We start from the raw sequence: 17,403 nt of genomic DNA, 5'->3' as shown, positions 1-17,403 counted from the left end.
CTGTTATGTATAGAGTATACATATATCTGAGCAATGTTGTATATTTATGTAATATATATACATATATATATATATATAGTGTGTGTGTGTGTAATGTCATTATACTGGTAGGGTGAGTGTAGTACCCAAGTTTAGCCACAAGAGAGGTACATTTTAGTTGTATTTATAGCATTGTAAATAGTTATGATATAAGGGGCACGGTGGATAAGGCAGGAAGGACTTCCTTATAGTTCTCAGTTGGTGCCTGGGCACCCGTGCAGATCACTTGGGCTAACTAGCCCCGGGCCACAACGTGTCATGTAATGTTACCGAAGATTAATACCCAGCCATATTGTGTTCGTGGCCAGGATTTCACCAGAAGGAGCAACAGTGCTAGCGGTGCAGTATTAGTGGGACTGCAGCTGCTGGCAAAGACTAAGCAGTACGGGCAGGTCTCTCATGTGGCAGCTTATTGCGTGGGCTGAAGCCCTCAAAACCGGGGCGAAATGGCTGAGGGAGTCCCCTATCAAAGTAAGGCTAAACAGAGAGGACGCTGAAGGATCGAAAGGTACAGTCCGTCCCGGAAGCGAGCTTAGTGACAGAGAAAGAAGGACAGGGACAGAGGAGGAGTTGCACGTTGTGAAACATGATGTTGATGCTGGAAAGAATACGAATATGCTGTGTACCAGAATCAGTAAAGTTATCTGTTTGAAAGTTGAATTTGACTGTAGCTCATTTTGTGCTAAACCGGACCAAGGAGGCCTCCAGAAACGGACAGAGGACCCTGACAGTGCTGGTGAAGAAGGTATGCAGTGTTATGGCCAGTATGTGTATGTGACGGGAGGGCAGGGCGTGCTAACGCAAATGCTTTCAGCCATGACTACCGCCCTGTACCTCCCTCACAAATGCAAACTGCAGTGTGTACACTGTCACAAACCCCTATATGCCAGGTGAGGTGAAAGCGAGCGGTACCTTGACTGCATTTATGTGGTGTGCATATTGACAGTTATATGCCAGCCAGTCTCATCCAGCTTCTCTTATTTCATTTCTATTTAGAGAAGCCGGCCGAGTCCTGTCAATATACAAATCGCATACATGCAGTCATATAATTGCCCGCTTGCATCGGAAATACCAGGGATTTTCACGCTGTCACAGTTTGTCACTACAGTTAAATAGAGTAACTGCAAACTTTGTTCCAAGCCTGCGTGCCTCGCTTTTTTTTGTCTTGGTCCACATATGAGAAAAAGAACAACACCGCGATTCATTGCAAATCAGATATTTATATTGCTGGTGTCAGTCTTTGAATTAGGGTGCCCGTTGTTCGGGAAGCAAGACTTATCAAGTTCCCTTTATCATTGCTCTCATGGCAGAATAAGCAGACTTGTATGATGAAGCTGTCTTTTGGTCTCTATAATATATAGTACCTGTGTAATGAATCTGTGCCATTTATGTTATTATTCACAGCCTCCAAAACCAAATCCTCCACATAAAGAGACAGAAGAAGAAAAGCAGTTCCGCAGCTTGTTTCAGCAAATTGCTGGAGACGTAAGTATAGTCCTCTGATAAAGAATAATGGTGGGCATTTTTAAATGGCCATAAAAAACATATCATCTTATATGTGCCTCATCTGCAGACAAACACCATCACAATTCAAGTCACACTAGCTACCAATAAAGATGAGATATATATCCTATAAAATGTGATGCAATATTACATAAAGCAAGCGACAAAGCTGTGTTATTCTCTAAAAAAAGTATCTATAGCCGACACAGTAAAGTTTCAGTACCACACACATTAAACATATCAGGCACCACACACATTAAACATATCGGGCATCACACACATTAAACATATCAGGCACCACACACATTAAACATATCGGGCATCACACACATTAAACATATCGGGTGACGTTTGTAAAAACTGTTCAAACTGAATGCTTGTCCAGCATGGCAGAAATTATTTGGAGATATGATGTAATCTGCTGCAGCAAGTGCTGCAAATGATCCAGATTTTAACTGTCACCCACAATGCTTATCAGTATGACTTACTTCTTCCCCAGGTTAGGAAACATGTTCCAGTTGGTGGCAGCCTTCTAAAAAAGCGTGACATAAGATTGGCCTAAAACACCAAAAACATTTCACATTTTCACTCTAATAGGGGCAAAATCCATTGAATGGTGTGTTCATACACTCTACAAGTCCTCCTCAAAAACGTAAGAGTTCCAGCTTTGGTTCCACTCCAAAAACTCATCAATAAGACACAGGTCTCCAATTTATTATAAAGAAATTCTTATGTTCTTAAATTGCTTTAATTAGTTAGCAAAAAAATAACAAGTTTGCGGTTAACTTGCTGTTTCTATCTGCTGTCATTTTCCTGAATTGACAGCTTTCATCTCTTAGGCCCCCATTCACTTGTCTGTAGAAAACCAGTATAAAAAAAGTCAGCAGTCTCATCAGTGTTTCCATCAATGTGCCAAACCTGTGTCATCAGGAGGCCATACGTTTTTCCAGTATGGCTTAAGAAAAATCAGTTCCAAAGACTTTCCTATACTTTGCAATGTTAAACATGTACAGCAAACGGACGGCACACGGGTGATACATGGATGCCATCCGTGTGCTGTACATGTTTTACATGGACCCATAGACTTGTATTGGCCAGTCTGTGCAAACACATGGACATATGAACAGCATCATAGACTGTAATGTGTACTTGACTGCCCCAGAAACTAAAGAGACTGCATAGCTCTGAGCTGCTTAGGAGTCATCTTGAGAACACCCCATTAAGACTAGCATTAATAAGATGTGCTAAATTCATTAAGATGCAAACACTACTTAATGAATACGGCACTTCTTATCAGAGGTGAGCGCCTCACCTGAAATGTTACTCCTGTCAGCGACTGAATTAATATTTCTGGCATAAGAAACACTGCCACTTTTGAAGAATCTAATGGGCGGTTATTGCCACACTCATCCAGTCCCAGCTCCTCCCCAGTTCTGCTTGTTTTAGCAAAGGTGCTCAAAACCGGTATGAAAATGCCAAAAGTCGCAACAATTTTGCATAACTTGGTGTGGGGCAAAAAACTGTGACTTTTTAAAGTGTTTTATTCCAAACTGGCATCATAAAAAATTTGATTGGAGCTTTAGTGTGAACAAACCCTTAGGTCATATTCGAATAGTCATTTCAGTGATTATTTTAAGACAAAAGAGGAAACCATTCTAAAGAGTTTTGCTTAGGAAAAGTATCCGAGGTACTCCATTTATTGTGCCAAACTCTAACCACCTGAAAATAAGCTACGCTTACTCGATCAGTACTTGGGGAGTTTTTGACGTTGCAAATGTTCTGCAGCATTTGTGCACCTGTTAGGTAAATTAGGTTACTTCCATTTGTATTCGTTGTGCTTTTGATTGCATTTTTTTCATGCATTTTAATTAGTTTTTGACATTGGATTATTTTTTTTTCCTCTTTTTGGTAATGTCACGTTTCAATAAACTGTTTTGTTTTACTTTTCCCGGTATTTGGCTTCGACAAAACTTTGATGATACAGTTATGAGTGGACTCCATGCATTTTTAGTACATTTCTGCAGTGGAAACACATTCACAATGCATTTGCCATTTTTACCTGTGGAGTTTCTACATCTAATGCAAGTCTGCAGGTAAAATCAACGCATGAATCTCAGTGTGTGATTTGAAGCACACATCGCAGGTCAGTTTACACCAAGTAAATAAAAAGCTCAGTGGGCATGTGATTTCTATAAATCCCATCCACTTTGCTGGGATTGTAAGATGCTGCTTTTTTTTTTTTTTTGCTCTGCCATTAAAAGAAATCACCAAAAACTACTACACTATTTGTAATGTTAAGCTGTAACGGTCTCCTCATGTACTCAAGACGGACAATTTATTGCTTTAAAGAAAAGTATATTCAAGATTAAATTCAATTTTTTTAAATAATTTTTGGCTATTCAAAGTATAATAAAATTTTCGTTAATTACAGGACATGGAAGTCAGTCCACAAGAATTGCAGTATGTTTTGAATTCAGTTCTTAGAAGAAGTAAGTTCTAACATGTTACCTGTTAAATTCAAAATACTTTTGAAAGGTTTATAGCACAAGTAAGTGGGTAACATTGCCAGAGCTATTTCATATATTGCCACCAAACTAAAAGTTTGCCCCAGGATTTAGGGCCATTTACACAACTATTTTTTGTCTGAGTGAGCAAAGGTAATGAAATCTGGCCCCCTTTATTCTAAATCACAGGGTATTCATACGGTATGCAGGGGGGATTTGCTGGGAAGTTCAGGACGATGGCCATTTTGCGTTTCCACAATGCTTCTGCCAGTCCAGGTGAAAGATGACGTGAAGCTAGTCCCTTTATGGGCGGTATCATAGTACACATCAAGACGTGTACACGTTATTTATCAAGTCAATACAGATCAGCCCAAAAGTCAAGTGTAGTGTCAAACACTAAATATAAAATCAAAATTGCTACCCACTATGACCACTACAACTGTGGTTAGGTAAACAATAATGAACACTTTAAATAGTTAAAAAAAACATTTTTATTTAAGTAGAGCAAGTTATAATAATAATAATAATAATAATTTTTATATATATAGCGCCAACATATTCCGCAGCACTTTACAATTAAGCGGGGACATGTACAGACAATAAATAAATAAGTTAGGCCTGTTTCACACTTCAGTTTTTTTGTGTCAGTTAAATTTCGCCAAAATGGCGGAAAGCGTATCCGTTGGTAACTGATGTGAACGGATGTCACCGGACCGTTTTTTTGACGGATTCGATGAATGAAGAATTTTAAAGGAAACGCTGCGAGAGAGAGAGAGAGAAAGAGAGAGAGAATTTTTTCTGTCCACCAGAAATGATTTCAGGGTTAAATTTCTGGCTGACTTCATTCCTCTGGGCATGCACACTATAAAAATGCAGATCCTGCAGCAAAAAAAAGTCGCATGGTCCGTCCAGGCATCTCGGAAAAAAATTGACGGATCCGCAAAAAAATGGATCGCCATCCGACAAGATCCGCCGGTAATGCAAGTCAATGGGGAAAAAAACGGATCCGCCAAATAAAATAGCGGATACATTTTTTTGCAAAAACGGCGGATTTTGACTGATGGTCAAAAACGGAAGTGTGAAACAGGCCTTAGACAAACAATAAATATATAACAGAGGTGCCTCTGGTGTGAGGGACTGACTGAGATAAGACCATTACAGGCCAGCCTATAAAAATGAGCACCTGAAAAGCTCAAAAACAAGGTATAGTGGAGCAGTGTTTATATTCCACATGAATATATATAACATTCTCACAATAATTTCAATAGCATATAACGTGTCCACCTCAATGAAAAATGGGTTGAAAGAACATTTACCAACCCCATTGTCATATTCATTTAAAGGTAGTTAATATAGAAAGTCCAAATGCATTAGAAGCCAGCTAAGATATTATTCATCTTTTATATGCCAGTGATTAGTAAAGTGTCAGTGCTTAATAGAAATGACTTGATAACAATGTAATATTGATGAGAGGATTTATTTACAGTGATGAGCTGGTGTAAGACAATGGCCAGGGCTGTCAGACGTCCATCTACCCCGGCGCCCATTTCAAACACACTTCTTCAGGGGGCTTGAATTTTCTATTATCTATTTAATTATTTTCTTTTAGATCCTGCCATAACCAATGTTTTACAGGTCATATGTCAGTGTTAAAGGGATTTTGTACATCCCAAACCACTAACTAAACCACCTATAAAAGGTATGGCGGGGTCTTATTCCTCATAAAAATCATACTTATAGTATTGAATTTAGGGGTTTAGTTAGCATAAAACAATATTTATTTCATATGCTAGACTTAATTGACAATAAGTCGGCAGCAGAGTGGTGTCGCTATACCCAGCTTGCAGAAGGACTAGTGCTGCTCCCCCAGGTGATGTCACAGCAGACCCGATGCCGCGCTCATCACACATGGTGCTGGAGGAGACACACAGGTACAGCACAGGGACAGCATAGGCCCTGAAATGAGCATCACTGATGATGCTTCATTTCAGAGAGGGGGTAAGGGCTGTGACAATGGCCATAGACTCTGCCTCCTGCTCTGATGTTGCTTTGAGTATCTCAACATGTACTGGGGATATGAAAATGGACAGTCATCAGACAGGAAGTAGATTAATAAAATGCAATAGTAGTTAGGTAGCGTATTAAGGGAATTATAGGGATTTTTAAAGCAAGTATTATGGAACTAAATAGATGGGGAAAAATTAATTTGCCTTCGGACCACCCCTTTAATTCCCGGAAAATAAAGCACAACATGTCACAAAAAATAAATCTTAGAATCACTGCGATATGTGGATTTGAGTGTCCTCATGTACTATCTACAGGCACACAGTACAAAGCTATATATCTTTCCTGGGATATGTAGAGGAATTCCAAAGTTATTATCACATAGAGTGACTCAGACAAGATTTGAAAATATTTGACTTAGGCTAGTTTCACACTAGCATTCGGCAGGGCTGCGTACTTCCTCCTTTCTTCCTCCATTAAGCCCCACCCACTGCCGCACCTCTTCCATTCAGCTTCACCTACATCGGCATGCATCCTGCGCACTTTACTTTAACATTGGGTACGCGGGCCATGCAGATGCCTCCGCATACATTCGCATGGCCTGCTTACCCAATGTCAAAGATATTGTATGCAGGACGCATGCGGACGTAGGCGGAGCTGAATGGAAGAGGTGCGGCAGTGGGTGGGGCTTAATGGAGGAAGAAAGGAGGAAGTACGCAGCCCTCCGCAACCCTGCCGAACGCTAGTGTGAAACTAGCCTTAGTCAGAAACACCAAAACTGGCTGCGGCTGTAAAGAGTTAAACTATTCTGTTTTTATGTCACTTCACTTTTATACTCCTGACCTATTACATATGTGTGTGTGTTTTTTCAGCAAAGAATATAAAATTTAAAGAGATGAGTCTTCTGTCATGCCACAACATAATTTCTCTTATGGATGTATCCTTTATAATTATTTTATCGTAAGTATTCTTTCTCTAAGCGTCTTACATTATTCTTCATTACAAAGCTGCAGTCATCTCTCTACTGGCTAAACTTTAAAATAAAGAGGCTTGTAATGGAGAATTGTGCGACAAACCAGGTTGCTGTTTTCATTATGTAAAGGTTCTTTGAGAATGAAAGGTTAAATCTGACAGATTGATAAAGAAACAAACCATTTCTACGTTGCAAAAATTCGTTATTGAGTATAAAGTTAAACTTTCTATTGAACCTTAACAAACAATACACTAGAGCAGAGGCAATGGAACACTTGGATTTGAAGATTTCAAAATATTTTGGGACAAGCTGAAAAACTGGATTGTGAGTTTGCATCAAGTATTTTAGGGCACACACAAATATAGTTGTATGATTTATAGGGTTTTTCCTATTTCAGAAATATATGATGCAAAAATAATCTCAAAGATGAAGATCCAATGAAAGTAAGGAGTCATGCATTTGCAGTCACTAAATTTGCAGCAACATGAGAGTTGGCCCTGCTCTTTAGGTAGATTAGCATTTATTGGATGGAGGTGCAACTATTCTGTGGACATACTATCAATGTGTGAGACTGGAATAACCTTTTAAGTAACTTAAAGGGGTTGTCCGGTCCAAACCGATAAGTCTGCAGTCAGTGTGTGACTGAGCCCATCTAATGGGTGAGGCCTTGCTCCATACACTTGTATAGAGCGAGGCAGGTTCCTGAATAGTGGTGGTGCAATCTAGTGGGCGCGGTTTCGCTCCATACACTTGTATAGAGTGAGGCCAGTTCCTGAATAGTGGTGGTGCAATGTAGTGGGCGCGGTTTCGCTCCATACACTTGTATGGAGCGAGGCCGCGTCCTGACTAGTGACAGTGCAATCTAGTGGGCACGGATTCGCTCCATACACTTGTATAGAGCGAGGCTGGTTCCTGAATAGTGGTGGTGCAATCTAGTGGGCGTGGTTTCGCTCCTTACACTTGTATAGAATGAGGCCAGTTCCTGAATAGTGGTGGTGCAATCTAGTGGGCGCAGTTTCGCTCCATACACTTGTATAGAGTGAGGCCAGTTCCTGAATAGTGGCGGTGCAATCTAGTGGGCACGGTCTCGCTCCATACACTTATATAGAGTGGGCGTTTGTCCTACCTGGTCCTGGGCTCACTCAGCCTTCATGTATATCTGGTAAGATATCTCCTCAAACTCGCCACTCTTAATTTACCCATGCACACTAGGTGGTTACAATGGATTGATAATGTGGCGCAGTGACCCCCAATTGGGGGGATGGGGAACTAGCAGACATTTGCTATCCACATAGGTGTGGCTATTCTCATATATTGTTGGATTACTTGATATCCTGTGGCTGGGTGCTTTTCCCGGGTATTCTGTTTTTTCATCTTGTGGTGTCACTTTTAATCTTCGTATTTTTGTATTGAATGATATACATGTTAACTAATAAAGACGTATTTTTATTATATTCACCTAGTTACTCAATCTTTCTCTTTGCATGCATACATTATATAGAGTAAGGCTGGTCCTTCACTAGTGATGGTGCCATATAGTGGGTGAGGCCACTGGCTGAAAGTATGCATAGCCGTTTCTTACCCTCCAGTCCTGGCTAAGAAACCGGCAAATCTTTGCAGAAAACAGTGTGTTTGCTGTGGGGATTCAAAAGTTTGCAGTCACACATCATCTTATAAACATTCAGAGATTCTGGAGAAATTCATGTGTGTAAGGACTTGCTCACCCTGGCAAGTAGCATCTGAGAGAGGATCAGATGATATATGGAAAGGACCCTCGGCAAAAACATTACTGCGAGTGTGAGCCGAGTGTTATTTTACTGTGATCAGATTCTCTTGCATGTGGGAAATTGGATTACAGGTGCGGAGAAGATGTAGCATTTAATTTCTCCATCTTTTCCATTCTGTGAGTCGCCGTATATCGACCTGCACTCAGATGATATCCTAGTGCAGTCCGATATTTTGCATGCACCCATAGACTGGTATGGGTGCGCGGCATCTGATGTATGCTGCCAATCACAGTATGCAGTGATTTTTTTTTTTTCTTATGCCGACTCAGCATGAGAAAATAAATGCTACTCATCACTGCAATAAAACTGGAGCGAGTGCTATCACATGAAATACCAGATTACATTTGTCCGAGTTGTACGCTGTCTACTTGCCAGTGTGAGCAAGCCCTAAGGGACAAGGCCAAAAGCTAATATTGGATGCTGATTATCTACAGGCCCTCAGGCAGCACTGCATTAACAACAAACCAGAAATCATTGTCTGTGAATGCAGTTTGCCATACAAATCACAAAAAACTCTTTTATGCAAATAATAAGCCATATATATCAACACAATCCAAGAATCAAAAATACATGTAACTGATCTAAGAATTAAATGGCCACTACTACCTAAAATACAATCCTACAAAATACAAGATGGGAGTAACACCGCCAAAATTAACTTAATATTTATTGTTTACATAAAATATCAAGCAATAAAAAATCAGTAAAAACCAGAGTCATCATACAGAGACAAGTACCATACAGAGAACCAATAATTAGATTTTATAAAGGAAGTGAGTGCCTAGCTTCATTCATTCATTGCAACCATAAGTTCAATAATATGCATATGCATCTAAAAGCATGATGTGCACCTGGACAAACCTAGTATGAGGCAGAGTGTGCTTTGAAACCTTTAGTGACAGAGCCAATTTTGACCTTAACCCCTTTCCGACATGTGCCATAATAATACGCACATGTCGGATTCCCCCTGTTTGGTGCAGGCTCCGATGTTGAGCCCGCACCTTTCCGGTAACATAACAGCTGATCTATACAGCTGACATGTGCCCGCAACAGCCGCAGGTGGAATAACGATCCACGAGTGATTGTTTAACTAGTCAAATGCCACATTTAACTCCTGCTTACAGGAAAAGCATCACTGGCTCCGCCCATCGGTGACCCCATCACAACCTGCAGCAAACCTCTGTGGTTGTCATTGCCTGATTGCTATGAGCAGGTGAGCATTTCTGCTAAACACAGGTGATCTCTCATCGCCTGTGTGTAGTAGAGGCGATTAAAGTACTGCATATTCTAGTTTCCCATGGAGATTATTGAAGCATACAAACTGTAAAAAATAAATGTTTGTATATGTGAAAATATCTGAAATTTGGAAAAAAATTGTAAAATGTTGCAATTTTCAAACATTTAATTTGTATGCCCTTAAATAAGAAAGTTATGTTACACAAAATAGCTAATAAATAACATTTTCCACATGTCTACTTTGCATCATTTTTTATACATATTTTTTTGTTACCAAGCTAGAAGGGTTAAAAGTTGTTGAGCAATTTCTCATTTTTCCAACAAAATTTTTTAAGGACCACATCACATTTAAAGTGACTTTGGAGGGCCTATATGACAGAAAATACACAAAATTGACACCATTGTAAAAACCGCACCTCTCAAAGTACTCAAAACAACATTTAAGAAGTTTACTAACCCTTCAGGTGTTTCACAGGAACTAAAGCAATGCGAAAGGTTAACATTTGACCTTTTTATACAAAAATTTAAATTTAGCCCCAAATTTGTTATTTTCACCAGGGCAACAAGGGAAATGGACCCTAAAATTTATTGTGCAATTTCTCCTAAGTACGCTGATGCCCCATATGTGGGGAAAATCCACTGTTTGGGTGCACAGCAGGTATCGGAAGGGAAGGAGCACAGTTTGACATTTTGAACAAAATAAAATGGCTGGAATTGAAAGGGGACACCATGTCGCCTTTGGAGAACCCCTGACGTGCCTAAACAGTGGAAACGCCCCCACAAGTGACCCCATTTTGGAAACTAGACCCCTCAAGGAATGTAACTAGATGTGTGGTGAGCACCTTTAACCTCAGGTGCTTCACAGAAGTATATAGAGTAGAGTTGGGAAAATAAAAAAATCACATTTTACTTAAAAAATGTACTTGTAGCCCCAAATTGTTTTATTTTCAAAAGTGTAACAGGAGAAAATGGAATACAAAATTTGTTGTGTGATTTCTCCTGAGTATGCCAATACTGCAAACTAAGGTTTTTGCGCAAGGTAGGGCTCGGATAGGAAGCAGTGATTTTTTGAACACAGACTTTAATGGAATGGTCTGTGAGTGTCATATAGTGTTTGGAGAGCCCTTGATGTTCCTGAAGAGTTAAAAAAAAAAACAAGGTACCCCATTTTGGAATTTACACTCCTCAACGATTTTATCCAGGTGTATAGTGAGCATTTTGAACCCACAGGTACTACACAGAACTTGATAACATTAAGTCGTCATACGGAAGATTTTCATTTTTTTCACGAAAATGTTGTTTTAGCCCCACATTTGTAATTTTAACAATGAATAATAGGAGAAAACGGACCCCATAATTAGTTGCGGAGTTTGTCCTGACCGCGACGATATTACATATGTGATCAAAAACTTCTGCTTGGGCCCATGGCAGGACTAGAAAAGGAAAGATCGCTATGTGCCTGGGATAGATTGTGAATGCCATGCTGCATTTGAAGAGCCCCTGACATGTGAAAACAGCAGAACCTCTCACAAGTAACCCCATTTTGGGAACTAGACCCCTCAAGGACTTAATCTAGGGGTGTAATGAATATTTTGAACCCATAGGTGCCTCACTTATAACATTGAGATGTGGAAATATGACATTTTAATTGTAAAAATGTAATTAAACTAAACCTCATAATTTATTGTGCAATTTCTCCAGAATGCGGTGCTGCCCCATATGTTGTCAGAATTGGCTGTAAGGCCACATGTCAGGGCTGAAAATATTTTGTAGGCGACATTTGCGGGGTCCCGAATGTGTCACATCAGCAAAAATAAAAACAAAAATGACCTCATTGTAGAAACTGCACCTCTCAATGTATTCATCTCTGGTTGCAGATACTATTTTGCAACATGCAAGCCATGCTTTTTTCTGGAGAATTGCAAATCTGCCAGTCTAGAACCCATATATTGTAGTGCCCCCATACATTGTGTCCAGCTTGTGCTTCTAGCAACATGCACCCGTAAATTGTTAAGTGCCTTCTCTCTATTACAATAATGCCAAATATATGGCTGCTTACTGTGGTTTAGGCACAGTGGGGCTCATAAGGAGGGGGGCATTTGAATTTGGGAGAGCAGAATTCACTGGATTTTATTTGAAGGATCCGGAAGCCATGTCACTCTTCCTGAGTCTTTGTTCTAAGTCTTTGTTCTACCAGTAATGTGGGAACCACTGTATTTCCACTGACAGATGACGGACCTAAGTGGGGGCTGGTTTTGTGGGGGATAAATTAGGATTTTTATTGGTAACATTTTGGGGTACATGATATTTTTAGATTGCTTCCAGTATACCGGATCACATTCTTGCGTTCTACGCTGAGCACTTACTTCGGGGTTTTTGTGTAAATCACCCCAAAATGCAATTTAGATGAAACCCCTGTCAGATCCACCCAACATGAGACAGATAGAGACACTCCGTTTTGCGTGTGCTCCAGTGGTATCCATCTTTTTAGGCATGCAGGGTCTATAGTCATCTACACTTGTGTGCTAAAAGACACTGAAAATGATGGGACACCGCTGGAACAGACACCACATCAGTGACTCCATCTACCGCATAAGTGAGTGGTTCCATCAAGGTTTTTTTCTGAATCGCGATTTTGGGGAATTTACATGGAAACCCCGATGTAAGCGCTCAGCAGAGAGCGCCTGATAAATGTGAGCTGAGTCTTATTCTGATTTTTTGAAGGTAGAATAAACAAATAGACAGCAGTACAAGAATAGTTCTTATTTTTAGTTTTTCGTGATTCACCATGCAGTATAAGTGATAAGATAGATTCATTCTTCGGGTTGGTGCGATTAAAGCGATACCAGATTTATATTGTTTTTTTTTAGGTTTTTCTGCTATCACACAGTAAAAATGACTTTAGAAAAAGTAGGGTTTTTTTTCAGAGAGCTGTAACTTTATTTTTTGTGAACAGAGCTGTATAAGGGCTTATTTTTTGCATGACGAGTTGCAGATCGTTTTATTACCAATTTGGAGTACATAGTATTGTAGGATAGCTTTTTATTCTGATTTTTCAAACACAGAATGAACAAAAACCATCAATTTAGTTATAGTTTTTATTTTTTGCGCCATTCACTGTGCAGTAAAAGTGATAAGACTAATTTTTTTCATCGGGTCGGTATGATTATAGTGATAACAGATTTATATTGTTTCTTTATGCTTTGCTATTTTACAGACTAAAAACAATATTTTACAAACATTAATTTGTTTTTGCATTGTCATATTCTGAGAGCTGTAACTTTTTTTATTTTTTGGCGAAAGAGCCATACTAGGGCTTGTTTTTTGAGGGACAATTTTAGTTACAGTTACATAGTTATTAAGGTTGAAGGGAGACTTTAAGTCCATCTAGTTCAACCCATATCCTATCCTAACTTGCCCTAACATGTTGATTCAGAGGAAGGCAAAAAAAAAAAACCCATGTGGCAAACAGTAAGCTTCACATTGGGGAAAAAAATTCCTTCCCGACTCCACATACGGCAATCAGACTAGCTCCCTGGATCAACGCAATATTAAGGAAACTAGTGTATATACCCTGTAATATTATACTTTTCAAGAAAGGCATCCAGTCCCTTCTTAAATTTTAGTAGGGAATCACTCATTACAACATCATATGGCAGAGAGTTCCATAGTCTCACTGCTCTTACAGTAAAGAATCCGCGTCTGTGAGTATGCTTAAACCTTCTTTCCTCCAGACGTAGAGGATGCCCCCTTGTCCCCATCACAGGTCTAAGAGTAAAAAGATCATTAGAAAGGTCTTGGTATTGTCCCCGCATATATTTATACATTGTAATAAGATCACCCCTAAGCCTTCGATTCTCCAAACTAAATAACCTCAAGTGTAATAACCTGTCTTGGTATTGCAGACCCCCTAGTTCCCTAATAACCTTGGTCGCTCTTCTCTGCACCCGCTCCAGTTCAGCTATGTCTTTCTTATACACCGGAGACCAGAACTGTACACAGTATTCTAAGTGTGGTCGCACTAGTGACTTATATAGAGGTAAAATTATGTTCTCCTCATGAGCATCTATGCCTCTTTTAATGCATCCCATTATTTTATTTGCCTTTGCAGCAGCTGCCTGACACTGGCCGCTAAATGTGAGTTTGTCGTCCACCCATACACCCAGGTCTTTTTATGTGACTGCTTTGCCTAGTGTTTTACAATTAAGCACATAATTATACATCTTGTACGTTCTACCCAAGTGCATGACCTTACATTTATCCCCATTAAAGCTCATTTGCCATTTATCAGCCCAAGCTTCTAGTTTACATAAATCCTCCTGTAATATAAAATTGTCCTCCTCTGTATTGATTACCCTGCAGAGTTTAGTGTCATCTGCAAATATTGAAATTCTACTCTCTATGCCCCCTACAAGGTCATTAATAAATATGTTAAAAAGAAGCGGGCCCAAAACTGACCCCTGTGGTACCCCACTGCTAACCGTGACCCAGTCCGAGTGTGCTCCATTAATAACCACTCTTTGTTTCCTATCCCTGAGCCAGCTCTTAACCCACCTACACATATTTTCCCCTATCCCCATTGTTCTCATTTTATGTATCAACCTTTTGTGTGGCACCGTATCAAAAGCTTTTGAAAAGTCCATGTACACCACGTCCACTGCATTCCCTTGGTCCAAACCGGCACTTACCTCTTCATAAAAGCTTATCAGATTAGTCTGACAGGAACGGTCCCTTGTAAACCCATGTTGATATTGGGTCATAAGGTTATTCTTCTCCAGATACTCCAGTATAGTATCTCTTAGAAAACCCTCCAGGATTTTACCCACAGTTGAGGTTAAACTTACTGGCCTATAATTTCCAAGTTCAGTTTTTGTCCCCTTTTTGAATATTGGCACCACATTTGCTATGCGCCAGTCCTGTGGTACAGACCCTGTTATTATGGAATCTTTAAAGATTAAAAATAATGGTCTATCTATGACTGTGCTTAATTCCTGCAGTGTATCGGGGGTGTATCCCATCCGGGCCCAGGGATTTGTCAATTTTAGTGATTTTTAGATGCCGCCTTACTTCCTGCTGGGTTAAGCAGGTGACATTTAACGGAGAATTTTTATCCCTGATCATGTTATCCGTCATGGGATTTTCTTGTGTAAATACTGTTGAAAAAAAGTCAATAAGCATATTGGCTTTTTCCTCATCCTCATCCACCATTTCACCCAGACTATTTTTAAGGGGACCAACACTATCATTTTTTAGCTTCTTACTATTTATGTAGTTAAAGAATATTTTGGGATTATTTTTACTTTCTCTGGCAATGAGTCAGAATTTATTTAATCTTCTGTATTTATTTAATGCCTCATCACTACCTACTTGCTTTAATTCTCTAAATGTTTTATTTTTATCTCTTATTGCGCCCCTTACAGCTCTATTTAGCCATAGTGGTTTCCTCCTATTTTTAGCATGTTTATTCCCATATGGTATATATTGTGCACAGGTCCTATTCAGGATGCTAATAAACGTCTCCCATTTTCTTTGTGTATTTTTATGTCTCAGGATATCGTCCCAGTTAATTGCACCAAGATCATCTCTCATCCGTTGGAAATTTGCCTTCCTGAAGTTTAGTGTCCTTGTAACCCCTCTACTACACATCTTATTAAAGGATACATGAAAACTTATTAATTTGTGATCACTATTACCCAAGTGACCCCCAACCCTTACATTTGATATGCGGTCTGGCCTGTTGGTTAATATTAGGTCTAGCAGTGCCCCCCCTCTTGTTGGGTCCTGAACCAGTTGTGAAAGGTAATTGTCTCTCATAGTAGTCAAAAACCTATTACCTTTGCTGGAACTGCAGGTATCGGTTCCCCAATGTATTTCAGGGTAGTTGAAGTCCCCCATAATAATGACTTCTCCTTGAGTCGCAGCTTCATCTATTTGCTTTATGAGGATATTCTCTGTTGCTTCCATTATTTTTGGAGACTTATAACAAACCCCTATCAGTAATTTATTATTTTTCCCCCCTCCCCTTATCTCTACCCACAGGGACTCTACATTTTCATTAGATTCATATATATTATCACGAAGGATGGGTTTTAAGGAGGATTTTACATATAAACACACGCCTCCCCCTCGCTTATTTGTTCGGTCATTTCTGAACAGACTATAGCCCTGTAAATTAACCGCCCAGTCATGGTTCTCGTCCAGCCATGTCTCAGATATCCCCACCATGTCATAATTATGTTCCAACAACATTAACTCCAGTTCCTCCATCTTGTTGGCGAGGCTTCTGGCATTAGTATACATGCACTTTATGTATCTCTCTGTACCTCTATCCTTTCTTAAATTATTAACTGTTCTAACCCCACCCCCCATACCACCCCCACCCCCAATGTCATTATTTGTGCCCAGGTCTCTATCTGCACTGTCTTCCCCTCCTATAAAAGGAATACCCTCCTCCCCGTCCCTAGTTTAAACACTCCTCCAACCTTCTAGCCATTTTCTCCCCCAGCACAGCTGCACCCTCCCCATTGAGGTGCAGCCCGTCCCTAGCGTAGAACCTGTAGTCAACTGAGAAGTCGGCCCAGTTCTGCAGGAACCCAAACCCCTCCTTCTTATACCAATTCCTGAGCCACTTATTAACCTTCCTAATCTCCCGTTGCCTCTCTGGTGTGGCACGTGGTACAGGAAGTATTTCCGAAAATACCACCTTGGAGGTCCTTGCTTTAAGCTTACAGCCTAATTCCCTGAAATCATCTTTAAGGACCTTCCACCTACCTCTAACTTTGTCATTTGTGCCAATGTGCACCATGACCGCTGGATCCTCACCAGCCCCTCCCAGTAATCTGTCAACCCGATCAGCGATGTGTCGGACTCGAGCGCCAGGTAGGCAGCACACCGTTCGACGATCCCTGTCTTTGTGACAGATTGCCCTATTTGTTCCCCTAATAATTGAGTCTCCCACTTCCAGAACCTGTCTGGCCTTCTCTGCTCTCCTATTTCCCCCCTTACAGGAGCAGACACTCCTCCGGCTTTCAGAGGACATGCCTTGCTGCAGCAGTGCTACTCCTGCACTAACACTCCCCTCATCTGCCAACTTAGCAAACTTATTGGGGTGTGCCAGATCAGGATTAGCCTCCCTGGTGCTCTTCCCTCTACCCTGCCTTCTAACTGTCACCCAGCTAGCTGCTTCACTGTCCTGCAGCTCCAACCTAGCATCCCCCCCTCATCTATCCCATTGAGCGTCTGCTCAGTGAGCAGAAGACTCCTTTCCATATTGTCTATGGATCTCAGTGTTGCCAGCTGCACATTTAGATCCAGTATCTGGGCTTCCAAATGCACAACGTGCTCACATCTTGCACAG

General features: G+C 40.4%; 1 protein-coding gene across 1 annotated transcript in view; it reads left to right on the top strand.

The window, feature by feature from the left end:
* CAPN9 (calpain 9) overlaps positions 1 to 17,403 on the top strand; it is a 305,702-nt gene that overhangs the window by 219,212 nt on the left and 69,087 nt on the right. Inside the window, exons 13-16 of the mRNA XM_073560090.1 lie at positions 1,444 to 1,524; positions 3,974 to 4,031; positions 6,923 to 6,987; positions 7,279 to 7,347. Of these exons, the coding sequence (XP_073416191.1) occupies positions 1,444 to 1,524; positions 3,974 to 4,031; positions 6,923 to 6,987; positions 7,279 to 7,347 (273 nt within the window). The remainder of the gene's footprint in view (positions 1 to 1,443; positions 1,525 to 3,973; positions 4,032 to 6,922; positions 6,988 to 7,278; positions 7,348 to 17,403) is intronic.

This window comes from Dendrobates tinctorius, unplaced genomic scaffold (assembly GCF_039654945.1).
Source record: "Dendrobates tinctorius isolate UK_male_01 unplaced genomic scaffold, ASM3965494v1 ptg000293l, whole genome shotgun sequence".
NCBI classification, from domain to species: domain Eukaryota; kingdom Metazoa; phylum Chordata; class Amphibia; order Anura; family Dendrobatidae; genus Dendrobates; species Dendrobates tinctorius.
Note: the sequence above shows the minus strand (reverse complement) of the source record. Positions and strands in the feature narration are given on the sequence as shown.